The following is a 27,682-nucleotide window of genomic DNA, read 5'->3' as shown; positions in this document are numbered from 1 at the left end:
CTGAAGTGATTGTTTTCATTTTGAGTAACTGTCTCCACAACTTTTCCCTGGTTTATAGCTAGTAATTTCACAGATCGTTCTTCCTATTAGGTTTTCTATGTATGTGTTTTGAAACTCGTCTTATTTGGAGATAACTCTTGAAAGTGACCCTACACAAAACTAGACCTGTCTTGAGATTTCTGGATTTTGCAGGGCCTTGTAAGTCATACTGAAGCATCTGAACTTCATACTGAGTCCATTGGGAAGTCACTGAAGTGTTCAAGCAGGAAGGGAGTGATGTGATTCCATTTGCATTTTAGAAAAATCCCTTTGCAAAATGAGGAATGGATGAAGGAAGGAAAGGATGGAAGCAGGAGAGATCAAGTAGAAGGTTGTTGCATCATCAGGTGAGTGGTGCTGGGGACTAGACTAGGGCAGTGGTGGAAGGGCTGTCAGGAAGGGGTGGGGGTGGATTTAAGAGATAATGAAGAGAGAGGATCATCAAGGCTTGATGATGAGTTACCTGTACAGGTGAGAGAATAAAGAGGTTGCAGATGGGTTGAAGAACCGAATTGGTGATGGTGACATGCCATGAAATAGAAAATAGAGGAAGAAAATGTTTAAGGGAAGGTTTATGATAATTATTAAATGCAGACTATACACCAGACACTTTGTTAGGCACTTTTAACCAGATCTCATTTCATCTTCAAAAGACCCCTTGAGCTAAACAGCATTAGACCTGCTTTTCCAAGAAAAACGTTTCATTCGGCTCAGAACTGGGGAGGCCAGGATTTGGACCCATAGATGCATTTGCTGTGTGTTCTCACTGTCTTTACTGCTTCTGTTCAGATTTAGTCACGTGGGTTTTGTGGAGCTTAGAATACATGGGTATGTGCAGCTCTGGAGAGAAAGCTAGGGTTGTGTTTCAGATTTGAAAGTCATTGGTATGCTAATTAAAGCCTGGGACATGAGTAGTAAAAAAACATGTAGAGCAAGAAGAGAAGAGGGCGCCTCTGACCGGATCTCAAGAACCTTATTGAAGGGGCAGGGGAGCCTGAAAGCTGCACCCAGAAATGAGCAGGAAGTGGGAGGGTATCATGGATGGGGAAGGAAGAGCTGTATGTATCCCTACTACTCACAGTTGGGGAGTGAAGTAGTTAATTACTATGGATTTACAGAAGGAATGCCATGACTCTGATCTGTGAGGAGGAGCAAGTGAAGCAATGTTATATGGATAAAAGTAGAACAGCACTTGGATAGTCAGCATTTGGATACAACTTTTCAAAAATTGTGATTTGCAGCATCAAAGATCAAAAAGTAGTCAGATTTATTTTTTAAAAAAAGATATTAGGTAGACTAAGGGACTGTTAGGTGTTTATAAAATTACTATTTAAAATGATACAGGAGTTTGGGAGTTCCCTGGTGGTCCAGTGGTTAAGACTTGGTGCTTGTATTGCCGCAGGCCCCAGTTCAATCCCTGGTTGAGAAACGGAGATCCCGCAAGCCATGCAACACAGCCTAAATAAATAAGCAAAATTTAAAAATAATACTAAAAAGTAAATTAAATGGTGCAGGATCTGTGGGAAACAGTATGCCAGTTCCAAAATAGATTTACCATATGATCCAGCAATTCCACCTCTGAGTATATACCCAAAAAAATTGAAAGCTGAGTCTGGAAGAGATACCTGCATACCCATGTTCACAGCAGCGTTATTCACAGTAGCTACCCAGGTGTCCATGGACAGGTGAATAGATAAGCAAAATATGGTATATGCACACAATGGAGTATTTTCAACCTCCAAAAAAGGAAGAAATTCTGACATAAGCTACACATAAGATGACATAAGATGAACCTTGAGAACATGCTCAGTGAAGTAAGCCAGTCACAAAAGGACCAATGCTTTGTGATTCCACTTTATGAAGTACCTACTCATAATAGTCAGATTCATAGAAACATGGTGGTTGCCAGGGGCTGCAGGGAAAGGTTGAAATGAGAAGTCACTGTTAATTAACTGTTGAAATGAGAAGTCACTGTTGAAATGAGAAATCGCTCTCTGTTAAGACAGAGTTTCGATTTTGCAAGGTGAAAGAGTTTTGGAAGTGGGTGATGGTGATGGTTACACAGCAGTATGAAGGTACTTAATTCCACTGAACTGTACACTTAAAAATGGCTAACATAGTAAATTTTATGAGTATTTTATCACGATAAGATAAGAACCAAAAGAAAAAAGAAAGTGATGTGACATAGCCTCATCCCCACAGTTTGATTCAGTGGGTCTGGGGTCATCAGTGACCCCACACACAGCTAGAGTGGGACCACTGGTTTGCTTGACGGATTGCCTCAGAGGGAAACCTATTCCCTGCACACATCAAAATCTCGCTGTAATTTCCAAGCAGACTTTAGTTCAGTCGCTCAGTTGTGTCCAGCTCTTTGCGACCCCATGGACAGTAGCACACCAAGCTTCCCTGTCCATCATCACCTCCCAGAGCTTGCTCAAACTCATGTCCATTGAGACAGTGATGCCATCCAACCATCTCATCCTCTGTCATCCCCTTCTCCTCCTGCCTTCAAAATTTCCCCAGCATCAGGATCTTTTCCAATGAGTCAGTTCTTCACATCAGGTGGCCAAAGTATTCAGCTTCAGCATCAGTCCTTCCAGTGAATATTCAGACTGATTTCCTTCGGGATTGACTGGTTTGATCTCCTTGCAGTCCAAGGGACTTTCAAGAGTCTTCTCCAACACCACAGTTCAGAAATATCAATTCTTCGATGCTCAGCTTTCTTTATAGTCCAACTTTCACATCCATACATTAATACTGAAAAAACCATAGCCTTGACTAGATAGACCTTTGTTGTCAAAGTAATGTCTCTGCTTTTGAATATGCTGTCTAGGTTGGTCATAGCTTTTCTTCCAAGGAGCAAGCATCTTTTAATTTCATGGCTGCAGTCACCATCTGCAGTGATTTTGGAGCCCAAGAAAAGAAAGTCTGTCACTGTTTCCGTTGTTTCCCCATCTATTTCCCATGAAGTGATGGGACCGGATGCTATGATCTTCGTTTTTTGAATGTTGAGTTTTAAGCCAGCTTTTTCACTCTCATCTTTCACTTTCATCAAGAGGCTCTTTAGTTCTTCTTCGCTTTCTGCCATAAGGGTGGTGTCATCTGTATATCTGAGGTTATTGATATTTCTCCCGCCAATCTTGATTCCAGCTTGTGCTTGGATTCCAGCCTGGGATTTTGCAAGATGTACTCTGCATATAAGTTAAATAAGCAGGGTGACCACATACAGCCTTGACATACTGCTTTCCCAATCTGGAACTAGTTCGATGTTCCATCTCCAGTTCTAAATGTTGCTTCTTGACCTGCATACAGATTTCTCAGGAGGCAGGTAAGGTGATCTGGTATTTCCATCTCTTGAAGAATTTTCCACAGTTTGTTGTGGTCCACACAGTTGAAGGCTTTGGCGTAGTCAATAAACCAGAAGTAGATGTTTTTCTGGAACTCTCTTGCTTTTTTGATGATCCAGCGGATGTTGTTGGTTTGATCTCTGGTTCCTCTGCCTTTTCTAAATCCAGCTTGAACATCTGGAAGTTCATGATTCATGTATTGTTGAAGCCTGGTTTAGAGAATTTTGAGCATTACTTTGCTAGTGTGTGAGATGAGTGCAATTGTGCAGTAGTTTGAACATTCTTTGGCATTGCCTTTCTTTAGGATTGGAATTAAAACTGACCTTTTCCAGTCCTGTGGCCACTGCCAACTTGTCCAAATTTGCTGGCATATTGAGTGCAGCACTTTCACAGCATCATCTTTTAGGATTTGAAATAGCTCAACTGTAATTCCATCACCTCCACTAGCTTTGTTTGTAGTGATGCTTCCTAAGGCCTACTTAACTTTGCATTCCTGGATGTCTGGCTCTAGGTGAGTGATCATACCATTGTGATTATCTGGGTCAGTAAGATCTCTTTTGTATAGTTCTTCTGTGTATTCTTGCCACCTCCTCTTAATATCTTCTGCTTCTGTTAGGTTCATACCATTTCTGTCCTTTATTGTACCCATGTTTGCATGAAATGTTCCCTTGGTATCTCTAATGAAGAGCTCTCTAGTCTTTCCCATTCTGTAATTTCCCTCTATTTCTTTACATAGATCACTGAGGAAGCCTTTCTTATCTCTCCTTGCTATTCTTTGGAACTCTGGATTCATATGGGTATATCTTTCCTTTTCTCCTTTACCTTTAGCTTCTCTTCTTTTCTCACCTATTTGTAAGGCCTCTTCAGACAACCATTTTGCTTTTTTGCGTTTCTTTTTCTTGGGAATGATCTTGATCACTGCCTCCTGTACAGTGTCACTAACCTCCGTCCATAGTTCTTCAGGCACTCTATCAGGTCTAATCCCTTGACTCTATTTGTCACTTCCACTGTATAATCGTAAGGGATTTGATTTAGGTCATACCCGAATGGTCTAGTGGGTTTCTCTACTTTCTTCAATTTAAGTCTGAATTTGTCAATAAGGAGTTCATGATCTGAGCCATAGTCAGCTCCCAGTCTTGTTTTTGCTGACTGTGTAGAGCTTCTTCATCTTCTGCTGCAAAGAATATAATCAGTCTGATTTCAGTATTGACCATCTGGTGATGTCCATGGCCTTCTATTCATGATTACTTGGATTACTGTGATATTGAATGATTTGCCTTGAAAACAAACAGAGATCACTCTGTCATTTTTGAGATTGCACCCAAGTACTGCATTGCGTCCACATAATGCAGTACTTCATTCTTTATTTCATTTTACAACCCTTATGATCAGAAGGGAAAATGCTACAAAAAGTAAGACACATTCATTGTTGAAAATATGGCAAAGTTCAGAAAACAAAAATCATTCACAGTTCTATCAAGTTATCATTATTAAATTAGGTCCTTCAGTTACGTCCTCTCTGTGGAGTATGGTTATTGATGTAGATATCCTTGTATATTCTCATACATATATACATTTTTTGTGCTTTTTTTGGTTTGTTTTAAAGACTATTGATGTCATGCTTCACATATTGTTTTCCCCTTTTCAAGGAATACATGGTGAAGTCTTTCAGGTCGCTGAGGGCCTTCTACTCATGATTTTCAGTGGCTCCATAGTGTTGTTGATTTAACCCACTACTGTTATTGAACATGTATCTCATTTTCCAATTTTTCACTATCATAGTCAACATTGGCATGGACATTTTTATATAAAAATATCCTTGTAAATCACTGCTGCTGCTGCCCGTTTGGTAGTTTTATGTTGGTATTTTGGTTTCTAGTGAACATTTTCCTATGCTTGCTACCATAAACTTTTAAATCATAACGTGTATAGTACCTGGGCTTCCTGGGTAGCTCAAATGGTAAACAGTCTGCCTGCAATGAGGGAGACCTGGGTTGGAAAGATACCCTGGAGAAGGGCATGGCAACCCACTACAGTATTCTTGCATGGAGAATTCCATGGACAGAGGAACCTGGCAGGCTGTAGTCCATGGGGTCGCAAAGAGTCAGACACGACTGGGAGACTAACACTTCTACTTTCATAGCACCTAGGTAGTTCTCTTTTGTCTTTTAACTGTAATATAAAACACTCTTCTTTTCCTTTCTGTAATATAGTATCAGAGAACCATGAACTTGTACAGTTAAGGCCCCGAAGGTTAATGATTTGAGCAGAGTCACACAGAAAATTAAGTATAGCAGGACAGGAATTTGAACACAGCTGTTCTCATATTTCATCTCTCCTCCTCCTAGTAGATAGATACTGTTAATATCCTGAGTCTCCACGTGAGAAGCTTCTGCAGCGTTCCCCTCTGGAGCAGTGTGTCTTTTGTCCTGTGTGGCAGAGAACTTGTTGCTTCCAAATCACCCCAGGAAATTGCCTCTGCTGAGCACGCCCTCCCCTAATAGCCAGTGTCCTGCTTGCTGTTCCAGGAGCCATGTGTGACCGAGACTGCAAGACAGTCGTGCTCTTGCCGGAGACTCTGGTGAGGAGATGAGTTGGTGAACGGAGAAGGTGGCATGAAGATGCTTCCAGGCGTGGGTGTGTTTGGGACCGGCAGCTCCGCCCGTGTTCTGGTCCCACTGCTGCGGGCAGAGGGGTTCACGGTGCAGGCCCTGTGGGGGAAAACCGAGGAGGAGGCCAAGCAGCTCGCTGAGGAGATGAACATCGCCTTCTACACCAGCCGGACCGACGACGTCTTGCTGCATCAAGACGTGGATCTGGTGTGCATCAACATGCCCCCTCCACTCACCCGGCAGATATCTGTGAAGGCTCTAGGTACGGGCAGATGGCGTCTTCCTCTCGGGGGTCCTTGAACATCTGCTCTCCTCTGGGCCTGGGTAGGCCCTCTTGGGCTTGGGTCTGGGACAGCTCTCGTCCCTGAAGCAGTGCTGAGGGAGGACACTTTGGGAGGCCTGTGGCTGCGGGAGGAAATGCCCCAATGTCTGGGAAAGACACAGCCTTCCCCACCTCCCATAAGTAAATCCCCAAGCAAAAATTAAGCAGATGCCTTCAGAGCTGGCCTGTCACAGGGGGTAGAGATGATACATTCAGGCATTGTAAAGTTCGCCTCTGTGAAATCAGAATCTAAAGACCTGGGCCCGGGGGAATTGGCTGTGATTGATGCGTTTGTTCTTCATTTCCGTGGCATACAGCACCACAGAAAGGAGAAGAGGGTGTGTATCAAGGCTGCCATTTCCCATATTTTGTCAGTCCTTGACTAGACTGAGCACACACCCTTCCTGTCATGCTTTGCAATTGTGTACGCCAGAGGCAGGAAGGTTGTCCCAATGCGCTGTGTCTCCCCCGCAGGACCCACAGGTTGGCCTGCTCGCATCCCTGCTCCCTCTGGAAGCAGTGGGCCTAGCCACCTCCTGCCCCAGCTGGGTGTGGTTTGGTGAACTGTTCTCTTGCAGTTCCTGTTGGGCTGCTCTTTCCTGTCGACAGTAGGAAAAATTCTCCTTTGTCTCACATGAATCAGAATCTAATTTAATAGGGAAACAAACCAGTCAATATTCATCCAGCAATTCTTTAAAAAAAAAAAAAAACTCCTGTGTGCTAGACACTGGCACGGTATCATTCTTGACATTCAGAGCAGTGTTGAAATAGAGCTGTCTCTGCTTTCAGATTTCACAGTCCAATCAGAGAGACTAGAAGTAACGGTAACATTTACTGGCCAGGTAAATGAGAAAAGACTTAAGTAACAATTTGGGTAGCGTATAATTAATTGACAGAGTAATTGTTGTATATAAGGTGACAGGAGCCAGGTGCCCATCTCTGACCCAGAGATCTCTGGGTCCAGGAACTGCTATGCCATGAGGCTGACCGCCACTCCTCCTGGCCACTGCCATGGTGCAGGATCCAAGACTGCTTCTCTTTCCTGTAGTCTGAAGAGAGTGTCTGTCACCTCAACAAGCGTCTGTCTGGTTGTTGATTTGGGGCATATAAGTTTTGACCAAAAATTATAGATGGTTTGTCTTTTCCAGAGGGCTCTCTCTGAGGGTGTTGTGACATTGGAGCTATTCACTGGCCCTAGATGTTTAGAGCAGATCATGCTCCCAGATTGAGTTTAGAAGTAGACTTAAGTCAGCACTTTAACAGAGGGCTGGTTCAAGGGAATCAAGCTACCATGGTCTCTTGACTTCTCACCATTCCTGTGGCATGAGTGCAGGTTGGTGAGGGTGTGTGCGGAGGCAGAGTTCTAGAGGCTCTCAGTCAGCTTCTTGAACTTTAGGGTTCCCACAGAGGCCATTTCTTAGCTGTGTAAGGAGAAAGAAGAGACCCAGAGTTCTTTGGGCACAAGCCTGCCGGGTGTTTTCCTCATACAGGAAAACACTGGACTTTGGTCCGTTTAATACAAACAGGAAGGACAGCTTCTGGGGTCTTGTATCCCAGCCTTCAGTGAAGTAAAACCATCAGCCCTGTCTCCATACCTCTGTTGTCAGCAGGGAGGAGGGTATGAATGCGGGTCCTTGGTCTGTTCTTGCAGGTACATGATCCCAGGGCCAAGTTGGTTGGGCTGAGAGAGCCATGTCGACTGGATGTGCCATCAGGCACTGCCCACTTAGGCCTCAAAGGAGTCACCGAGCCTATTGCAACCATGAGGTTAACTCCCTGTGTGCTTGCTTGCTTGCTTTGTGAGAATTCTGACTTAACTTTCGCTCATACGGAAGAGGCCATGAGAACTGCTCTAGTTTTCCCAAATGACTGGATATGAGTGCATAAACTGCTGTAGGCAGAACACCAAACTGACCTTGACATCAGACCCCGCTTCTGGTCCTGTTTCTGTCCCTCTCAACCTCTGGGGGCCCCTGTGAAATGAAGGTATCATTCAGTCTTTCCAGCATGATATGACTGCCTCCATATGCTGACCAAGAAAGACACTGGCATCGCGTTACAGGGGAAAGCCTGGCTTTCCTGTTGTCCCAAGTGGAAGAACAGATTTGTTTAAGTTAAATTCACATCAAAAATAAATAGTAGGAGTCTCCTCTGGATGTTCACTAGGTAAATGTTCAGATGTTCATGAGTTGAATGTAGCTCAGAAATGAAACTTAGCATTCTAAGTCATCTCAAATGTGAAAAACTTTTCTGTGGGTTGGGGGACTATGTTTAAGTTAATTCCTCAAAAGCAGGACCCGTTCTTTCTTCCTGTAATGTAAAGCTCTGGCAGTATCTGGTTCTTGTACATCGTTTAGATGAAGAACAGAATAGACACATTGATAGTTACAAAAATGCAGTGTATTTAAAAGGGCTCAGACTCAGCATTCCAGAACACCCCCACCGCTGTTCCACCTGTGTGTTCCCGTGTATGAGTCCCTCTATATATGCATGAAAGGATATTTTTCTGTTTTTCCCACCTACATGTCTTTTTTCTTTTTTACTCTTTCTGTTATGGGTGCTATGTCTCTTATGTTTCATTAAGGATATAAGCTTTAGGGACTTCGCTGACAGTCCAGTGGTTAGGACTCCATGCTTCTGCTGCAGGGGGCATGAGTTCGCTCCCTGGTCTGGGGAACTAAGGTCCCCGCATGGCCTGTTAATTAATTAATTTAAAGGATATAAGCTTTAGATCCTCAATCATTTTAGAACCAGGGGAAAAAAAGACATGTTTACTTAACAGGATAGCTGTTGAAGTACTCTAATTTTAGATAAGCTCTTCTAGATTTTGAACCCATGAGAAGTTAAATCGTAATTGTCTCCAGTCTCTATTGTGTGAAGGATTCTTCTTGCATTGCCCAGCATGGGGAAAGGTTAAGTCAGAGAGATGAGAAGCAGTTAAGTGAGGCATGAAGCACCTGTCCCCATTTGTAGCTATAAAGCGAATCTATGACTTAGACTTTTCTTCTTCTAAAACTTTTGATGTCAGAGTACCGCATTTTCTTCTTTTGAAATTCACAGGCATAAAGTCAGAAATGTTGGACGTGCAGGGACAATGAAGAGAGTATCTAGTCCAGCCTTTCTCAGAGATGCTGGGCCAGCAGCAGCAGCATCACCTGGGAAATTGTTATGAATCCAAATTCTGGGCCCCTTCCCAGACCTTCTGAATCTCAGTGGGTGAGGCCTACCAATTTTTGAACAAGCATTCTGGGTGATTCTGATCCACACTAAGGATTGCGAGCCACTGGTCTCATCCAACATCTTCATTTCCAGTTACAGAAGCCCAGGCCCAGAAACGTGTAAGGTCACAGCATCTCACTAAGACTTAGTGCTGTAGGCAAAATCGCATTTTCCTCAGCTTCTGAGATCACTGTGTTCTTATGTCATTTCTGAGGCCATAAGTGTTTCTTCCCTCATTCTTATTAGTTTTTTTTCTAATAAGTTTATAAGTTTTTTCCTAAAACTAATCCTTGGACTTATCCTCTAGAGATGTACTTTTCACTCCACAGCTCTTTTCTATAGCTTCTTGCATGCATGCTTGCTAAGTGGCTTCAATCATATCCAACTCTTTGCCCCCCAGTGGACGGTAGCCCACGAGCCTCCTCTGTCCATGGGATTCTCCAAGCAAGCATACTGGAGTGGGTTGCCATGCCCTCCTCCAAGGGGTCTTCTCTGACCCAGGGATCGAACCCGTGTCTCTTATGTCTCCTGCATTGGCAAGCGGGTTCTTTACTACTAGTGCCACCTGGGAAGCCCCTGTGGCATCTTACTTTCCACCTTTATTTGACTTTTCACTTTCTTCCACCTCAGATTTCACCCTTATGGCTTTCCCATGAATTCCTTAGAGGAGAAGGAGGAACTCTATATGTTTCCTTTCTCAATTTAGAAGTGGTTCCAAACAATTTTAATGTACAAAGTGCCCAAGCATTTTTGCTACAGTTGAATGTTTTCCTAAGTCCATTGCTAGAAGGTAATTTTCTGTGCCTACTTCTTAGCACTTGTGGCTTCATTAGAAAAACACTGAGTGTGCCAGTCCTTTTCCCATGGGCTGTTGAGATAACAAGGGACCATTCCTCAAGCAGCCTGACCCAGATAATTTACTCCCAAGAACACCAGGCCCTTGGGGTACCTTCTCTGGCCCCCAGTCCAGATCATGTCCCTGCTATGGACTCTCATGTTAACATTTATATCATCTTCATTGCCTTGATCACAAGGGCAGTTCTGCATGTATTCACGTGATAATTTGATTCATGGCACTCTTTGCCACTGAAGTGTAAGTTGTCTGAAGGTAGCCATCATGCCTGATGTATTCCAGAGCTTGGCACCAGGCCCAGCACTCTGGTTGAATGATAGTGTCACAACTTCTGGCTGTACAAGCCCAGCCTGCTGGTGTGACCCAGGGAGCTGACAGGGGCCTGTGACCCAAGAGAGAGTGGGCTGTGGACAGCAGTGATTCTGTCTGGTGGCTTTCAAACTTTTTTTTTAAGTTCAGTTCAGTTCAGTCACTCAGTCGTGTCCGACTCTTTGCGACCCCATGAACCGCAGCATGCCAGGCCTCCCTGTCCATCACCAACTCCCAGAGTCCACCCAAACCCATGTCCATTGAATTGGTAATGCCATCCAACCATCTCATCCTCTGTTGTCCCCTTCTCCTCCTGCCCTCAACCTTTCCCAGCATCAAGGTCTTTTCCAATCAGTCAGCTCTTTGCATCAGGTGGCCAAAGTATTCGAGTTTCAGCTTCAACATCAGTCCTTCCAATGAACACCCAGGACTGATCTCCTTTAGGATGGACTGGTTGGATCTCCTTGCAGTCCAAGGGACTCTCAAGAGTCTTCTCCAACACCACAGTTCAAAAGTATCAATTCTTCTGTGCTCAGCTTTCTTTATAGTACAGCTCTCACATATTTTTCTAAGTAGCAGAACCTTTTTTGTTTTGTTTGTTTTTAAAGGCAGAATCCATGGATTTTGTAAAACATGAAAGTGGTGCTTTTTCTGGGGCTGCTCCTCCCCCTGCTGTTTGAAATCACATATCTAGTCCCACACCTCTAGAGAGAGGGGCGGTGGTGTTGTCCCAGAGCTGTCATGCATTACTGAGAAACAAAAAGTGGTCTAGGACAGCTTCTCGGGGGTGCCTCACTCCAGGGTTGTCTGGGGAGTGTGAGCCGGGAGAGGCTTGTTCAACCTCCAGATTTCATCTGAGCTAATGGCACTCAGCATCCATGCTTCCCCATTCCGTGGAGACAGAAAGTGACTTTCAGCTTCTCTAACCTTTCTTTCAACTTTCTAACAGGAAAGCTCGATAAACTTGGGTAAACATGTCTCTGGAGGCACCCTCAATACCTTCCTCAAGCTACACACCCTGTGGCCGGCAGAGGCCTGTTTCACTCCAGATGGCCTTTAGCCCCCACACTGATTGCACTGCTGGGTCCCAAGTTCAGAAACCCCTGTCGTTCAGCCTCAGGAAGGCCTCTCCTCTTCCCTGACTGCCCGTGGCATGAAACCAGAGATGCCTTTAGATTCTGGTTTTATCACCACCGGACTCTCAGCAGCATTGTGAGTCCTTTTCCTCCCAGCCCGCCCCCTTTCCTCCCCAGCGTCCACCCCCCACCTCCCGCTGTGCACAGTCAAAGCAAGAAGCCTCTGGGTTGGCCAGAGAGGCAGCTCTCACATGGGGGATCTGAGAACCTAATTTCTCATTACTTCCCTCGTCAGCCGCATGTTCAGCAGCCAAGTGACCAGGTTCTCCCCCAGTATTGTGATTCTCCTGTCCCTAATCCTAAAACCCCTCAAGTATGGGGAAGGATTGGAGGCCCTCCAGGAGCAGACAGTGATAGCAGTCAGGGGCGACTCTCTCCGCAGGGCCCCCCTCCAGCTCCAGACCCCAGTACAAGGGCCTGTCCCCTTGCCCAGGCCCCCTGCTCTGTGCACACGGCTCCCTGCCTTGGGCGTGTGGCACTTGGCTAGCCGTTCTCCTGGTGGTCCTGCCAGTACCTGTTGTAAAGCTTTTGTTATTATTTGGAGAAGAACGAGAGATTTCAAGAGCTTTGTAAAGTGAGGAGATTGAATTACGTCACAGGCACCTGATCTACATGTGCTCCTCCTTGCCACAGCACTGGGAGTTCACACCCGAGAATTCCGTCTGGGTAGATGGCGAAGGCCATGTGGGGTTCTCAAGGGTCAGGGTGGCGGGGAGAGGGCAGGAAGTGAGGGGAGCTTGGAAGGACTGGCCAAAGGCACAAGATTATCCACTGTGGGCTTTGTCAGGATGTGAGCTTCTGAAGGGCCGGGCTGGACTTAGCTCTCTGAGAGGCCTGGTACACAGTACATTGAATAAGAAATCTTGTCTGTGTTCATGTTGATGTTTAAATACCTTTTTAAAAATTAAAATTTCAAAATATTGAACATCAGTATTATTGGCCTAGAAAATGTAGCTTCTGTGTGAGTCATAAAATCTAGGTCAGAGTGGGCCCCTTTTTCCTGTATTTATGACATCCGCTGAGTCTCCCATCGTGATGGTTATAAACTGTACCAATGACAGAGCTGGGCTGGCCATTTACATATACCGCCTCATTTGACTTACTCTTCTCTCCTACCCTGCATGGTAAATGTGACTCTCCTTCTACAGCGTGGTAAACCAGAACCCAGAGAGGTTCAGAAATGTCCCAGGTCATGCAGCAATCAAGTGAGAGAACCAGACTTTGAACCCCAGTGTCTGGGTCCAAAGCGTGGACTGCCCTTTCTGGGCAGTCAGCTGTCCTGGGTCCCTATTGTTTCTACTGCAAGGTGACCAGCTGAGTTCCCCCCAAGCCTGTGTGAATGGAATCCAGATTCATCAGAAGCTACACCCTGTAGTGGGCCACCAGAAATTATCTGTGTCCCAGCCATTCCCCCTCTGAAAACACTGAGAAAACTTTTCAGGGGACCAAGGGAATGACCCCAGAGTTACTGGAGATACACATACCTGGAGAAAGCATAATCTTGATCTGGCTGCCCCGAGATACAAGTGTCCAGGCTTGGAAACTGCTCTGCCAACCGGTAAGTGCCTATGCAGTGGGAGAGTGGAGCCTGGATGGCACTGGAGGAGAAGCCTGAATGTGAACATTGTTCCAGGAGAGTAAGCAGCAAGAGAGATTCCAGCCCAAGACTCTGTGTCCTGAGCACAGTGGCTAGGCCTGGCCCTGCCTGTCCATCGTCTCTGTTTAGCAATCAGCGCCTCTCCCCAGCCACCAGGTCTTTGTGTAAGAAGCAGCCCTCTTCTCATATTCAGTGGCTCAAGCAGAATGAATAGGAGAGGGACCACAGGAGGCAAAGGGATCAAAAAGAAAACTTTAGAGGGGTGTACAAAGCATGTATGTATGACCTTGTGGGTAGGCAACTGTAAGGACTCTGGCTCATTCTGAATGAGGTGAGAAGCCAGCAGAGGGTTTGATGCAGCACAGAGATATGATCTGATCCATCTTAAATTTCAACAGAGTTCCCCTGGCTTCTGTGTTAAGAAAAAACTGAGGGAAACCAGTTACGTTGCCATGGCAATAATCCAGGTGAAAAAGAGTGGTAACTTGGATGAGGCAGGTGGCAGTGCTGGTAGTGAGAACTGGTGAGATCCTGGAAGTAGTTTGAAAGCCAAGCCAACAGGATTTATTGATGATTGAAAGTGGGATGTGAGAGTGATTTCAGTGATTTTGGCTTGAAAAACTAGAGTGGCATCGCCATTGTCTGAGATGGAGAAACTCAAGGACAGGATTCCATCCCCACTCCTACTCCTGACCTTCAATGTCTTTGTGAGAGATGCTACCAGCTCTCTATCCCATTTCCTCCATTGCTTATAGACCCCGTGTAATCCCTCCAGCCGGTTTCCTGGTATGCACTCAGGGCTTTAGGAATCCTGGCTCCTGGGCCTTTCCTGCCTCAGTGCCTTTGCACATGCAGTTCCCTGCCTGGATATCCTTTCCTGCTTAGGGGAACATCTCCCTGGAACATCTGCATCCTTAAGGATAACCCCTTCCCTTATCCTGCCATTTGTACCAGACCCTTGAGCTTGTTCCCTCAAGAAGCCCATGACTTCTTGGAGGAATTGAGGAGGTTGGGTTTGAGTCACACCCCAAGGACAGTGTCTGTGCAATGACTAATGGAATAACTGGATGTCTTCACCCTTCCCAGCTTGCTGTACCCCAAAACTATGTGTGTGTCTAGTCCATACCACTTCTTGGGCTTTTAAAATTTTCTATTGAAGATACGAGCATAAGACTTTCTTCTACTTAAACCTCACCAAGTTGACGGGAATGCTCCAGGAATTGGTGTCTTATGGCCGTTCGTACCCTATGAGCTTCTCATCTTGTGATGTGGAAGAGTGTTCATCCTTTCCTTTTCCTCGTGTGGGAGCTGCTCAAGTCCTCTTGCTCTCTCTCTTCAGGGCTTTGTCTAGCTTTGTTTTGCTCCCTGGGTGCCTTCCAGCTGCGGTGCACTCAGAACAGGCTTGAGACAGGATGTTTTCTCTCCCTTTCCCCTCCGACTATAGCCAAGCATCTTCTGGCTTTTGACTACACTAATATGTTGGACCAGTGTTTTTCGAGGACAGTCTGCAGGGATTCTTAGAGTCCTTTCTGCAATTACAACTGAGAATGCCAAGCCCATCCCCTAGAATATAGATTTTATTTTCTTACCCCAACCTGATGATCTAATAAATGCATGAACCATAAGATAAGCATATCCACCTCTCCAGCCCACTTGTATTAGGCAGTGTTTTCCAGAGAAACAGAACCAACAGGATGTATATTGAGAGAGAGGGTAGAGATTTATTTTAAAGAATTGGCTCATCTGGTTGTAGGAGCTGGTAGATCCAAAATCCACAGAGCAAATGTGAATTCTAGCAAGAGTTGATGCTGCAGACTTGACTCTGAAGGCAATATGGAGGCAGAATTTCTTCCTCTATGGGGAACTTCAGTCTTTTTTGTTTTTGTTTTTCCCCCCAAGGCCTTCATCTGATGAGTTGAGGCCCACCCACATTATGGAGGGCAATCTGCTCTATTCAAAGTCTACTGCTTTAAATGTTAATTAGATCTAAAGGGATCTTCTCAGCAATGTCTAGGCTAGTATTTGATGGGCACCATAACCTAACCAGGTTGACACATAATATTAACCATGGTACCACCTCTCTGTACCTCCCACTCCTGGTTTGCACCTTCTGCCTCTACTCATTTCCCTTTAAGAACTTCTCTTTCTCTAACCCATAACTCTTTTTCCAGGCACAGTCCCTGGGTACCATTTTCTTCCAGGCCAATCACCTTCCTCTTGTCCTAGGCCACCACCTAGCCTCAGAGCCGACTTTCCTGAGTCATCTGCCTTCCAGAAATGGGTTTTCTTTTCCCAGTGTGAACCCCCTGGATCTTTGAGATTTCCTCTTGTTTTCTTCTCAGGTATTGGGAAGAATGTGGTTTGTGAGAAGGCGGCAACCTCAGTGGATGCTTTCCGGATGGTGACAGCCTCACGCTACTACCCTCAGCTGATGAGCCTTGTGGGGAACGTGTTGCGCTTCCTGCCGGCCTTTGTGCGCATGAAGCAGCTGATCGCCGAGCACTACGTGGGCGCAGTGATGATCTGTGACGCCCGCGTCTACTCGGGCAGCCTGCTCAGCCCGAACTATGGCTGGATCTGTGATGAGCTCATGGGCGGCGGGGGCCTGCACACCATGGGCACCTACATTGTGGACCTGCTGACCCACCTGACCGGCCAGAGAGCCGAGAAGGTCCACGGGCTGCTCAAGACCTTTGTGAGGCAGAATGCGGCCATCCGTGGCATCCGGCACGTCACCAGCGATGACTTCTGTTTCTTCCAGATGCTCATGGGCGGGGGTGTGTGCAGCACAGTAACTCTCAACTTCAACATGCCAGGCGCCTTTGTGCACGAGGTCATGGTGGTGGGCTCTGCGGGACGCCTGGTTGCCCGGGGTGCGGACCTCTATGGGCAGAAAAACTCTGCCCCGCACGAGGAGCTGCTGCTGAGGGACTCACTGGCTGTGGGTGCGGGGCTGCCCGAGCAGGGCGCCCAGGACGTCCCGCTGCTCTACCTGAAGGGCATGGTCTACATGGTGCAGGCCCTGCGCCAGTCCTTCCAGGGGCAGGGGGACCGCCGCACGTGGGACCACACCCCGGTCTCCATGGCTGCCTCGTTCGAGGACGGGCTCTACATGCAGAGTGTGGTGGATGCCATCAAACGGTCGAGCCGATCTGGGGAGTGGGAGGCGGTAGAGGTGCTGGCAGAGGAGCCCGATGCCAACCAGAACCTGTGCGAGGCGCTCCAGCGGAACAACCTGTGAGCCTGTGCGTGGGCTCCCTGCCGTGGTGCAGAGGACAGAGCAGGACCAGGAGCTGTGATGGGAGGGCTTCGCGGTAGCACAGACGGTATCTTTCGTTTGATAGGTCCGCTTGGGCAGAGTTGAATTCTAGTGAATTCGAAGGTGGCCCTGTGGAACCCCCCACCCCAGTGCCCACTCTGCGGGCTGGTGAGGGAGTGGCATTCTGTTGCCAGGGCTGAGAGGCCAGTACACCGTGCAAGGCAGAAGGGACCCGGGTCTGTGAGCAGGGCCGGCAGAAGCTTGACTGGGGGGTTTCACAGCCTGTTTGTGGTTTTAGCCGGATGAGCAGGCACAGTAAGGAGCCAGCCTGGGTGATGCCCCAGGCCTGAGAAGTGATGTGGGGCCTTGTTGCCATGCCCTTCTTGGGCTGGGGCACCTCAGGAACGGTGAGGGTGGCAGCTCATCCCTTGGGGATCCACACCTGCCCTCTCCCCACATGACCAGGCCCTTCTGGCCTCCAGGCACTACCCCTTCCCTGGCTGGGAGGGGGTTTCTGTAGCAGGTGAGCTTTCAGGGGCTGAAGTTGACCCTGGGAGAAGGCCCCTGCTTTGGCAGAGAGGAGCCAAGGTGGAGAGCTCTGGGACATATGAGAAATGTAATAAATCAGAAGGTCTGACACTATGGCATGTGGTTGTTGTCTGTTTGGTAGGTTGGGTTTAATAATGAAAGGCTTGTTGTTGCTGTAGATGGTTTGTATTTTTCTCTTTCCTCATGGCTCTGTGGCAGCTCCAACCCCACTGGATCCGTCACTGTCTAGCGGGCCATCCAGCTTCCTACCACTGCCTGCCCTCCCCTCCTGGCTTATTCCCTGCGGCTGAATCCCTGCAAGAAGTCTTTCCTCAGTGCTCAAGTCTTTACACAGGACTCATGACTGCAGGGGGCCGATCTGGCCTGGTATTTAAAAGACAGTGGGAGAGTCTGAGGTCTACCTGGGCTGGAGGTCAGAAGGGGTTCTGTTCTTGAAACCAAGGGGTTGTCTCCAGGGGAGCCCTGGAAGAGGAGAGGTGGGGTGTGGGGGCCAGGGAGGCTGGACAGCATGAACTTAATGAAGGCACTACCCTCTGGCTAGGCCAGCCAAGCATGGCCTGGCCTAGCCAGCCAGTGTCCAGCTCTGTATTTAGGATCCTGTTCTAGCCACAGGAAGAGCCTCCTCACCGTGTCAGTCAGGCTGGAAAGAATACCTCTCCTCCTTTGTTTCCTCTGCCAGGATTAAACCCGGACCAAACTCTTTCCCCTTCTCTAATCTTCCCTCCCTCTGCCCTGCCCTGGACTCCTCGCCAGAAAGAGAAAGGCTCAGAGAGGATGCTCTCTCTTCCTCCTGCCCTTAGAGGAGTCACCAGGCCTGTTTTCCCATATTGTCCTGGTTTCAGACCTTGTGAGATAAAATAACAGTTACTAGTGTTGGGGTGTACTTACTGTGTGCTGGGCCCCCCGGAGAGACACTTCACATGTATTATTTCATTTAATATCCAAACCAGTCAACGAGGTACTACTATTAATATTCCCATTATCCAGAGCAGAGAGGGACGGAGCTACATGAACTGGTCGGGGTCCTCTGACCACAGAGCCCAACTCTGAACTACTCCTTTCCCTATGGCTCCTCAGACTCTAGTGCCAGGCACTGTCCCTCCCTGCTTGGGACCCATCCAGGTTACCACCTCTCTACAACAGGCATCTCAGTCTGGCCTGAACTAGGACCGTAGAGAGAACCCCACCAGGCAGGATGCTGGGAGAAGTGAAGGAGAAGCTGCCCCCTTCCTCCCAGCTCAGCTCCAGGTCATCCTTCTCTGTGTTAATAGGATGTTGCTATCCCCCTCTAAGTTTGAGAGTTGACCAAGAAAGCACATTCATCCATTGCATCTGACTGAGATGCCCTTATTAAGAAAGGGCCATGCTGTTGACCCACAGTGGCACTTAAGTTTTATAGGACGCTGCAGCAAAACCTCTTGTTTACAGTGGTGTATTCCGAGAAGTCCTGGTGCAGACTGAACATGGGCTTAGGGCAGAGTTACTTTTATGAGGTCCCAGGTCCTCTGTTGGTACTCCCCAAGAGCCTAGGTCCATGGCCATCCCTCAGACAGCTCTACCATCATGTATCTCTTGGCTTGGTCCCGGGGAGGAGATGTACCTTGAAGTGGCCTAGACGCCTGTGACCAAGGAAGCCAGCAGGGTTCTGGTTCCCAGAAGTGACAGGAGTCCCCAACTGGTTCCAGACTTGTCCTACAGCGCCGCCTCCTGGAGGAGGCTAGCATCACCTAGCAGGGTCTATTACTCAAATCTCAGAATGTCCCCCAGAGTCAAAGTAAAGTTTTTCCGAGCCAGTGAAAATGCAGCTCACTTTTCCTCTGTTACAGCAAGCAGAAGAGAACTTCCAGAATACCTCTTGCTTGTTTTCCAACCACCAACCAAATCTAGGACTCACATTCACGCAGACAGTGGCAGCAGTCTCCTCACCTCTCTATCCCTAGGCTTTCCCTTCCTTATTCTGCCCTTCATGCTGCTGCCCAGGCAATCTCTCCAGAATAGCAAACCAGGATCCCTTGTTGCCTGCATCCCTCCTTATCCCTCCCAGACTCACCCAGCCTGGTCTGATGGCCATGCATCTGCTTCAGCAGACCCTTCTCCAGGGGGTTGATGTCTTCCACACTAATGAGGCTTCATCCCTGGCAAACTTTCTGCCTGGAAGGCCACCCTGCCCTCTCCTTCAGGAAGAAAGCTGCCTCTTCACTCCGCCAGGCAAAGTGGCAGTCACCCCACCACCTGTGGCCTATTCCCTGGGAGACAGGGAGCAAGGCCACATGCCCGCTTCCTATGACCTGACAGCCCCTTTCCTTTCTCTTCCCCAGGCTCTTCCTTACCACCCTTCTCCATCCCAGGTGTTACCTTGTCTGACTTTCAGGTTCATCTGAGGAGACTTTAAATGCTTAGACTAGGCCCCACCCTTACAGATTCTGATTCAGTTAGGTCTGGGGTGCTGTGCTGTGGTTAGTCACTCAGGTGGGTCCAACTCTTTGCAACCCCATGGACTGCAGCCTGCCAGGCTGGGGTTCTCCAGGCAAGAATACTGGAATGGGTTGCCATGCTGTCCTCTAGGGATCAAACCCAGGTCTCCTGCATTGCAGGTAGATTCTGTACCAACTGAGCCACCAGGGAAACCCAAGAATACTGGACTGGATAGCCTATCCCTACACCAGGGGATCTTCCCGACCCAAGGATTGAACCAGGGTCTCCTGCATTGCAGGCAGATTCTTTACCAGCTGAGCCACCAGGGAAGCCTAGGACTGAGGTAGTGCCCAGGAATCTATATTTTTGCAAATTCCCAGGCGATCCAGTGACTATACTGGGGAATCCTTCACCCTTCTCAGCTGCTTCCTCTTCAGGCATCTTATTTGGGGAATCACAGTCTGAGAAAAGGAAGAATGTTTATTTTTATCAAACTCGGGATCCCAAGGAGGGGCAGGGGCTGAGTCCCCTCCTCCATCTGAGGGCCTCAGGCCTTAGACTGCTGCTCTGGCTCAGGCTTGGGAGGGAGGGGAGTCATGGGGTGGGGGTCAGGACAGTCACTTGTACTGAGGAGAGAGTGGGGGCACAAGCGGGGCATTGCAGACACTTAGCATCTTGTTGATGTCCACCTGAGTTGACTTGTCCATCTCAGCCTTGATGCAACCGCTGACTCCCAAGCTGGGCAGACCCCCAGGCTCCTCACTGGCTTCCTCCCCCAGGGGAACCAGAATGTGGGTGGGGGGCACAGACATACTGGGGCAGGGCAGAGTGAGGTCGGAGCCCAGCTCACCTGCCACTGGCAGCAAAGCCTGTGGTTGCTCCACACCCGCCTCCTCGGGGACCACGGTCAGCTCCGACTCAGGCTCCACCTCAGCCTCAGCCTCCCTGTCCCCTTCTCCTGCCTGGTTCAGTTCAGGGTTGCAATAGTTGATGTACTGGTACAGGGGCCGCAGGCGCTGGGCCTTTCCTACAAGAACCCGGGGCAGGGCAGCGGCTGGAGTGCCAAGCTGGGCCATGTCAGGGGTCCAGCTGACTGGGGACAAAAGGGAAGGCTCAGGAAATGCCACTCACGCTCAGGCCCCAAGGTCACTGAGGGTGCCGACACTGTGCTGGCCACCACTGGGAGCACTGGGGTTCCCAGACTCTTGCGCTTCTTGGCTTTTTTGTGCTGTTTGGCAGTTGGTGAGGGCTCACTCTGATTATTCTCTGGCTCCTCCCTCTGCAGCAACAGCCCCTGTGGCAGCTCACTCTCTGCCCTAGGAAGGGCTTGGTGGCTCGGGCCTGTGAGACTGGGGAACAAGGAGGCCTGAGGAGTCAGCCTGCATTCTTGGCTCCTGTGCTCTGTCCTAGGGAACAATCCTGCCTGACTACCTCCCCAGGCCGTGATCCTTGTCCTTTTACTGGTCACTGAGGCCCCGGACTGGACAGGGACCCAGAGATCATGGGAGCTCAGTCCCCTACCAGGCCTTGAGACTTCCGCTCTGCATGTTCCCTACATCAGGGCTCTGGAGGGTCAGCAGAGGTGAGGAATGATGGTGGTGGCAGGGGATAAGGATGGACACTGCTGTAAGGCCCCATTTAGAAATCCAACTGGGGTATGAGCCACCCACACACCACCTCCCCAGCCCCTAGCCTCTCCCCTCTGAAAGCCCCCTCACTTGACCGGCTTCCTCTTCGGACCATGACTGGGCCTCACAGTGGAGGCCATAGGCCTGGGACCTCTCTCCTCCAGTGCCTCCACCTCTGGCTTGTGCCTGTCTTCCTCCAGCTTGAGTCTCTCCTGGATCTTTTGCTCTGAGGTGGATCTTATTGGACATTTATCTTCACCCTGGGTTTGGCAGGCCTCATGGGCTGGCACCAGGCACTGGTCTCTCATCACTGGACACTAGAGGTGACACATAGGTAAGTGGTCACCATGGCCAGGCAAAGGATACAGGGACCAGCCATTAGACACTAAATACAGATGAAGGGCACCAGCCCATGCCCCTCCCAGCCTGTGGAACCTGGCCTGGCAGTTAGGGGGTAGTTGCAGTTAGGGGGTAGTTGCAGTTTGGTCTGTTAAAGAGCTATGACCAAGTGTTTGAAGGTTAGACAGCCCGATGGTCACCTCAGAATTCTGAGCATGGCCACCAGCCACCTCTGTAAGCTGTGACTGCCCCACGGCTATCCCTTCTTGGGCCCCTGGCCGCTTCTCAGCCCCTGCTGAGTCCATAGCTGCGGCGAATCAGCACTTCCTCGACGGTTGCTTGAGGGGCATCGAGGGTGGAGGGCGGATCCTGAGGGGCCAGACTAGTAGACCCTGAGCGGACCCAAGAGAGAACCGGGTTGGGAAGGGCAACTGACAGTCGTTCTGCCCCTCACCCTCAGCTGGAACTACAAGCCCCAGAAGGCTTTGCGCCAAGGCCATTGGCCCCTGACCTCACGGACGGAAACCATTGTTGCCTGGCAACAGCAAACCCGTCGGGTGGCTGTAGTGGGCGGCAAAACCGCTCTGGTGAGCCCCTTGCCCGAGTGAGGAGCCTGCCAACCGTACAGAGAGGTGGGCTGAGAGCAGAGGTGGCGAGCGCGGGGTGGGGGCCGGGAACGCAGACAGGGCACGGCTGAGGTTAGGACCCGGGCCCTGGAAGGAGGCACTGGGCTGAGAAGCGGGGTTTGGCGCCAGAGACGCGTAGCCCGGCAGGCCTCAGGTGCACCGTTTGCAGGACGACGACGGCGGTATGTGTGAGGGTCCGTCCCGCATCTCGGGGCCCATCCCCCCAGACCCTACGCTCTGTCCTGACTACTACCGGAGGCCGTCTTCGGGTGAGTTTAAGGGGGTGAAAGCGGCCTGGCAAGGGTCGGGCCCAGCTCCACCACTGACTCCGCACTCCGCCCCGTCTGGCCTCTCAGCCCAAGGGCGCCTTGAGGGAAATGCGCTGAAGCTGGACCTGCTGACGCCGGACACGGACCGGGACCTAGACGCCACCCCTCCCCGCGCCCCCCGCATCCGTCCGGGAGGCCTAGAAATCCTGGAGCGTGGCCGTCGCGGCGTGGGTGGTGTGCTGCTGCAGCTCGGGGGTATCTCCCTAGGCCCAGGGGCCTCTCCCAAGAGTAAGTTATGGTCAGAACGGACAGCGAGGTGGCTCTGAAGTCAAAACAGGTCAAAAGACGGCTGCTTCCCCTTCCCTGCTCTGGGCTCAGGCTTTACCTCTCAGAGTGTCTGTTTCCCCAACTGTAGAAGGAGCGGGAAATGCACTTCTTCGCAGGAGAGGACTAAATGGGGTATACCCCGGAAAACCCTGTAGCTCAGCTTCATGGATTTATGCATGGTAGTTTGTTGAGTGTCTACTGTGCTCCGCGCCCTATAGACGCTAGGAGAACAAGGTCCAGAAGAGCATCATTGAATCAAGGTGGGAGACAGTAAAACAAGTGAAGAGGTGAATAGGCTATGCAAGGTGATTAATAGTATACTTCATAATCAAATATGTATAAAATCATCAGAAACAGAAGATAATTATGGTGCGAGGAAGGGAACAAGGTTATGTGGTGGACTTTAGAGTATGTCAGGGAGGCAGGGTGTGGGCTTGTGTGTCCACTGGGGTAAGTTGGATTGTATGGGCTGTATGTAGGGCAACATCTTTTCTCCAGGGAAGGACCCCAAAGATCATGAGAAGGAGAACATGAGGCGGATCAGGGAGATCCAGAGGCGATTCCGTGAGCAGGAGCACAGCCGGGAGCAGGGCCAGTCCAGGCCCCTAAAGGCCCTGTGGCGCTCACCCAAGTATGACAAAGTGGAGTCGCGTGTCAAGGCTCAGCTGCAGGTACCTGCCTCAGGGATCCCCAAGTGTTGCCCATCTTGTTGGCCAACAGGACATTATACTCTGGCCTGAGTTATGAGGAGGGAGGAAACCCACAGCGGGCTGAGGTCACAGGGGATGAAGAGCTGGTTCTGCTGCAGAGTGGGACTGGGGCCTTTCTCCGAAGTGATGATGGCTGGGCGATTCTGAGGGGCAAGTCGGAATTAGGCAAGGGAAGAATAGAGGAGAACATTTTATAGAGATGGAACCTCGTGGTTCCAGGGTCCCTGGGACTGTGGGCAGTGGGGATGCTGTGTTCAGTTCACTATGAGGGAAGAAGAGCGTGAGGTTAGGCTAAGAAGTCAGCTGGACCCACATCATAAAGGGCCACATAAATCTGTTTTGTTAAACCTTTATTTCTAAGGACAATGGGAAGGGGAGGGGTATGTATGGTGGTAAGATTCTGTCTGGGGTAGCTAGTGGTGCCACTTCTTTATCCAGGGGTCTGAGAAGGAGAAGCAGGACTGAGAAAAAAAGACAAGGTCATATGTGGGTGTGTTGAAGCTGAAGCTTTTGTGGGGCTTCCAGGGAGTGGGAATGTGTCCAAGAGGCAGATGGAGAATCAGGTCTGGATCTCAGAAGTGAGACCCAGGAGTTATTGAGGATGAGGCTGAGGACAGCGAGACCAGGGAAGTGACCCTGGATTTGGGGGCTTGGAGACCAGCTGTTGGTGGCCTTGGTGGGGACAGAGCCAGAAAGCTTGGCTAGGAAGGAGAGAAAAAGAGAACAATGACTGAAGCCAGGACTGAGGTAGAGGGAGGGATATTTGTTTTCTGAGAGATGTGAAAAACACACAGGTTTAAATGCTGATGTGACGGAAATACTTATCCAAGGGGAAGGAGGCCAGGGCCAGAGGACTGGTGATAGAGAAAGATCCCGAAAGGCAAGAGGGACAGAGGCATGGTCTTATGGCTTGAGACCCTGACCTCAGCCTGACTGACCCCCCTCCCTACTCTGCCTTGGCCTCCAGGAGCCAGGCCCTGCCTCTGGAACTGAGCCAGCCCACTTTCTGCGGGCCCATTCCCGTTGCGGCCCCGGGCTCCCACCACCCCGTGTCCCCAGTCCCCAGCTAACCCTACCAGGTCCCAGTGCTAAGGTGAGAGGATATGTGGGGGCTGGGAGGTGGGGCAGGGATTCGGGGGCACCACACAGTGCTGTTTCATCATGCTGGCGTGTCCCGCAGGCCCCAGGCCCGGGTGTGGACTTCATTACCCACAATGCTCGCACTGCCAAGAGGGCCCCCCGGCGGCATTCTCGCTCACTGCAAGTCCTGGCACAGGTGCTGGAGCAGCAGCGGCAAGCCCAGGAGCACTACAACGCCACACAGAAGGGTCACGTGCCCCAGTAGTAGGTCCTACTGGTCTCCCCACTCCTGGGAAGGGGCACTTATGGAGGGTGGAAGCCCACATCTGCCTGGGGTCATCAACCCTGGGTCTGTGCATCGCAGCTTGTTGGAGCGCAGGGACCTGTGGCGGCGGGAGGCTGAGGCTCGTCAGCACAGCCAACCGGACCCGGCCATGCCCCCTGGCCACACTCGCATGCCTGAGAATCAGCGGCTGGAGACACTGAGCAGTCTGCTCCAGAGTGAGTATGCGGGCAAGGGGAGCTGGCTGGGGAACCCACCAGGTACTGTGCACCCCTGCCCAGCATTTACTGTTCCTGGGGGCCCTGTAGGCCAGAGCCAGCTGCTGCGTGAGCTGGTGCTGCTGCCTGCGGGGGCGGATTCACTGAGGGCCCAGAGCCACCGTGCTGAGCTGGACCGGAAGCTGGTGCAGGTAGAGGAGGCCATCAAGATCTTTTCCCGCCCCAAAGTCTTTGTGAAGATGGATTCCTGAGCCCTTTTATGGGGACAGTGACTGGGTCTTACTGAAGGTGGCAGCATGGTTGCAAAGGGCAGGATTGGGCCCCATCATAGAGTGGAGTTCGAAGACAGGAGCAGTGGAGAGGGGGCAGTGTCCCCAGAGCCCTCTTCCCAGCCGCTGGTGGCTGTGGAAGGGCCATCCCAGCCTCGTAACCCTTTATCAAAATTAAACCTTTTGTACACAGTGGGGTTTGTTTCCATAAGCACTTTTCTTACCCTAGAAATGCCAAACCTGGTGTTCCTCCCACAGCATGACTACAGGAAGGCTTCTCTGATGCCCTTATCACACTCACTCCTGCCACATGTCCAAGGCAGAAGGCAAAATTGTTGGATCAGGGAGAAGGCTAGGGCTGGGAAACAGAATGACCATAACTGCATTTGTAGAAAACCTTTAATGTTCCCCGGACTGAGAGGGCCCATGAGCACGCTGAAACCTCCCACTGGGAAAGTCCTTGGAATGTCCCAAGCCTGGAATGGCAAGGGGCTGCATCCTTCCCTGTCAGAGGCTGAAGCCACTACCATCTCCTCGAATGCTACTCCCCCAACCAGAGCTGGCCTGCTCCCGATCATCCAGGGAGGGCAGAGAGCTGCGGGCAGCAGGAAGTAGGCGGCTAGTGTGCAGGTCCCAGCACGGAGGCCCTTGAGACAGCCCATTGGAACAGGGAGGCTGGCGGTTCTCAATGACCAGATCGCTACTGTCATCATCGCTGTCAGGCTCAGCAGGCCCAGCAGAAGGAGGCCCTGCCAGACGCCCAGATGCCCCACGCACCACATTATTGCGCTGATTGGCTGGCTTGACAGTGACAATGAGGTTGTGGCTGTTGGCGACCATCATGTCGGTCACTTGGTCCAAGGTCTTCCCAGCTACCTCAATGCCATTGACCTCGAGGATCTCATCACTGACTGCCAGCAGCCCTGTACTCTCAGCCAGGCCCCCTCGTACCAGGCGGGAGATGAAGATGCCTGGAACCCGTTCCAGGCCCTGGGGAGCTACTCGCACGCTCATGCCATCTCGGATGTAGAAACCCAGGGGGCGGTCGGAACCATGCTTATGTAGCCGCACCCGTCGGTGGGTCTCAGGCAGTAGGTCCACATCTATGACTGAAGAAACCTGGCGGAAATCTTGTGGCAGGCTGATCAGTAGTGGTGGCCGGGTGCGCAGGGGTGCCACTGGCCGAAGTAGGAGCCCTTTCTTGCGCCGTTGCAGAGAGTTGGAGGCAAAGGCCAGGCCACTGGAATCAGCTTCTGCTGCAGGAGAGGGAAGCGCTGAGATCAGAAACCCTGCTCTCCCATTTGGGCCCTTTTCCATCGGGCCCAGGCCTCCTTGAGGAAGGGGGCACTGTAGCTATTTCTTGACACTTGGAGGTCAGGCCAAGGGCAGGGACTGCAGAGGGTGAAGCCTGGATATCTTGGGCATAGACTAACCCTGGTAGACCTGCCCGGTCACCCTACCCCACAGAGGCTGCCCATTGTACCCCATCCTCCTCACCCCGCTTCTGCACTAGCAGGCGCAGTGGTGGGGGCCCGCTGGACAGGGCCCGGTGCAGGCTGTCATCGTTGGTGAGGGGTAGTAGGTCGCCGTGAGCATCAGTATAGCCAAGCAGCACGTCCAGGCCCGGGATCTGGTGAACTGCACGCAGCAACCGAGAAAACTCCTGGAAGTCGCTCACTGAAGCGCGAGGCAGAGCAAAGCGTCGGAACTCAGCATCAAACTGGAGGCAGGGGGTGTGAGGAAAGGAGAGGTTAGAATGGACTCCGTGCCCTTTCTCACCATAGGTCCGAAGGTGGCAGAGGTGGGAGACAGGGGTTCACAACAGCTGTAGCCTTGCACACAGACCTCAGCTCCAGTACAAGGGACGCTGTCCAAGGTCTACCCCCACCCTACACGTACCCAGGCCACAAAGGGACTCCAGAGGCCGGCAGTAAAGGAAGGAGGATGGATGGGGGAAAGTGAGAAGACAAGCCGGAAAAGGGAAGGGGAGGATGGAGAAGAGGAAAAGGTGGTGGGGACCAAGGAGCCAGGAAGGGGAGAATGAGGGAATTGGAAGCGCCTAGGGCCGAGGCCGGAGCCAGGGCTGGAGGGGCCCTTACTTTGCTCTTCACCTCGACGATGCTGTCGGGACTGCGTGCCGGAGTCCTCTGTGGCCTGGCCATGGCGGGGCCGGGCAGGCCTGGGACTATGCCCCAGACGGCCCGCCGAGGCGCAGGTGCACAGCCCCTCCAGTCGCCCGCGCCGCCCCGCCCTCCTATCCGAACCGTGACGTCAAG

The 27,682-nt window shown here is 50.5% G+C and overlaps 4 protein-coding genes across 11 annotated transcripts in view; 2 read left to right on the top strand and 2 right to left on the bottom strand.

The window, feature by feature from the left end:
• GFOD2 (Gfo/Idh/MocA-like oxidoreductase domain containing 2) overlaps positions 1-17,412 on the top strand; it is a 39,856-nt gene extending 22,444 nt beyond the window's left edge. For 4 of the 6 annotated variants that reach the window (XM_055552400.1, XM_055552404.1, XM_055552403.1 and 1 more), the window contains exons 2-3: positions 5,915-6,260; positions 15,777-17,412. In XM_055552400.1, coding sequence (XP_055408375.1) covers positions 6,002-6,260; positions 15,777-16,675 — 1,158 coding nt within the window. In that variant the 5' untranslated portion in view covers positions 5,915-6,001 and the 3' untranslated portion in view covers positions 16,676-17,412. Of the gene's footprint in view, positions 1-299; positions 387-5,914; positions 6,261-15,776 lie in introns of all 6 variants that reach the window. The other 2 variants (XM_055552401.1, XM_055552402.1) reach the window with 1 other exon arrangement.
• A 2,862-nt stretch (positions 17,413-20,274) lies between these two features.
• C17H16orf86 (chromosome 17 C16orf86 homolog) lies at positions 20,275-21,929 on the bottom strand. The gene is made up of 4 exons (XM_055551847.1): positions 21,825-21,929; positions 21,376-21,602; positions 20,789-21,036; positions 20,275-20,684 (listed from the first exon to the last, which is right to left on the bottom strand). The coding sequence occupies exons 1-4, from the start codon at positions 21,927-21,929 to the stop codon at positions 20,275-20,277; spliced, it is 990 nt and encodes a 329-aa protein (XP_055407822.1).
• ENKD1 (enkurin domain containing 1) lies at positions 21,623-25,601 on the top strand. 2 transcript variants are annotated; one of them, XM_055551844.1, is made up of 8 exons: positions 21,623-22,256; positions 22,420-22,519; positions 22,607-22,807; positions 23,345-23,517; positions 24,524-24,649; positions 24,737-24,900; positions 25,001-25,137; positions 25,228-25,601. In XM_055551844.1, exons 2-8 carry the CDS (start codon positions 22,435-22,437, stop codon positions 25,386-25,388), a joined length of 1,047 nt encoding a protein of 348 aa, XP_055407819.1. In that variant the 5' UTR covers positions 21,623-22,256; positions 22,420-22,434; the 3' UTR covers positions 25,389-25,601. The 2 variants fall into 2 exon arrangements, with proteins under 2 accessions (XP_055407819.1, XP_055407818.1); XM_055551843.1 differs by having other exon boundaries at positions 21,624-22,519.
• A 312-nt stretch (positions 25,602-25,913) lies between these two features.
• Positions 25,914-27,667, bottom strand: PARD6A (par-6 family cell polarity regulator alpha). Of its 2 annotated transcripts, none has more exons than XM_055551845.1 (3): positions 27,506-27,667; positions 26,904-27,126; positions 25,914-26,662 (listed from the first exon to the last, which is right to left on the bottom strand). In XM_055551845.1, the coding sequence occupies exons 1-3, from the start codon at positions 27,566-27,568 to the stop codon at positions 25,914-25,916; spliced, it is 1,035 nt and encodes a 344-aa protein (XP_055407820.1). In that variant the 5' UTR covers positions 27,569-27,667. The 2 variants fall into 2 exon arrangements, with proteins under 2 accessions (XP_055407820.1, XP_055407821.1); XM_055551846.1 differs by having other exon boundaries at positions 25,914-26,659.
• Positions 27,668-27,682: the final 15 nt, after the last annotated feature.

This window comes from Bubalus kerabau, chromosome 17 (genome assembly GCF_029407905.1).
Source record: "Bubalus kerabau isolate K-KA32 ecotype Philippines breed swamp buffalo chromosome 17, PCC_UOA_SB_1v2, whole genome shotgun sequence".
Lineage (NCBI taxonomy): Eukaryota > Metazoa > Chordata > Mammalia > Artiodactyla > Bovidae > Bubalus > Bubalus kerabau.
Note: the sequence above shows the minus strand (reverse complement) of the source record. Positions and strands in the feature narration are given on the sequence as shown.

Bases quoted from the DNA above. Each gene is read 5' to 3' on its own strand.
- C17H16orf86 (XM_055551847.1), bottom strand. From the start codon at position 21,929: ATGGACTCAGCAGGGGCTGAGAAGCGGCCAGGGGCCCAAGAAGGGATA. The intron at 21,603-21,824 runs GTGACCATCGGG...TGTCACCTCTAG, and splicing joins GCCATGCTCAGAATTCTGAG to TGTCCAGTGATGAGAGACCA. The intron at 20,685-20,788 runs GTGAGTGGCATT...GGGTTCTTGTAG, and splicing joins AGTGACCTTGGGGCCTGAGC to GAAAGGCCCAGCGCCTGCGG.
- ENKD1 (XM_055551844.1), top strand. From the start codon at position 22,435: ATGTGTGAGGGTCCGTCCCGCATCTCGGGGCCCATCCCCCCAGACCCT. The intron at 24,650-24,736 runs GTGAGAGGATAT...CGTGTCCCGCAG, and splicing joins TACCAGGTCCCAGTGCTAAG to GCCCCAGGCCCGGGTGTGGA. The intron at 24,901-25,000 runs GTAGGTCCTACT...TGTGCATCGCAG, and splicing joins AAGGGTCACGTGCCCCAGTA to CTTGTTGGAGCGCAGGGACC.
- PARD6A (XM_055551845.1), bottom strand. From the start codon at position 27,568: ATGGCCAGGCCACAGAGGACTCCGGCACGCAGTCCCGACAGCATCGTC. The intron at 27,127-27,505 runs GTAAGGGCCCCT...CCCTGCCTCCAG, and splicing joins TCGTCGAGGTGAAGAGCAAA to TTTGATGCTGAGTTCCGACG. The intron at 26,663-26,903 runs GTGAGGAGGATG...CCTCTCCTGCAG, and splicing joins CCTGCTAGTGCAGAAGCGGG to CAGAAGCTGATTCCAGTGGC.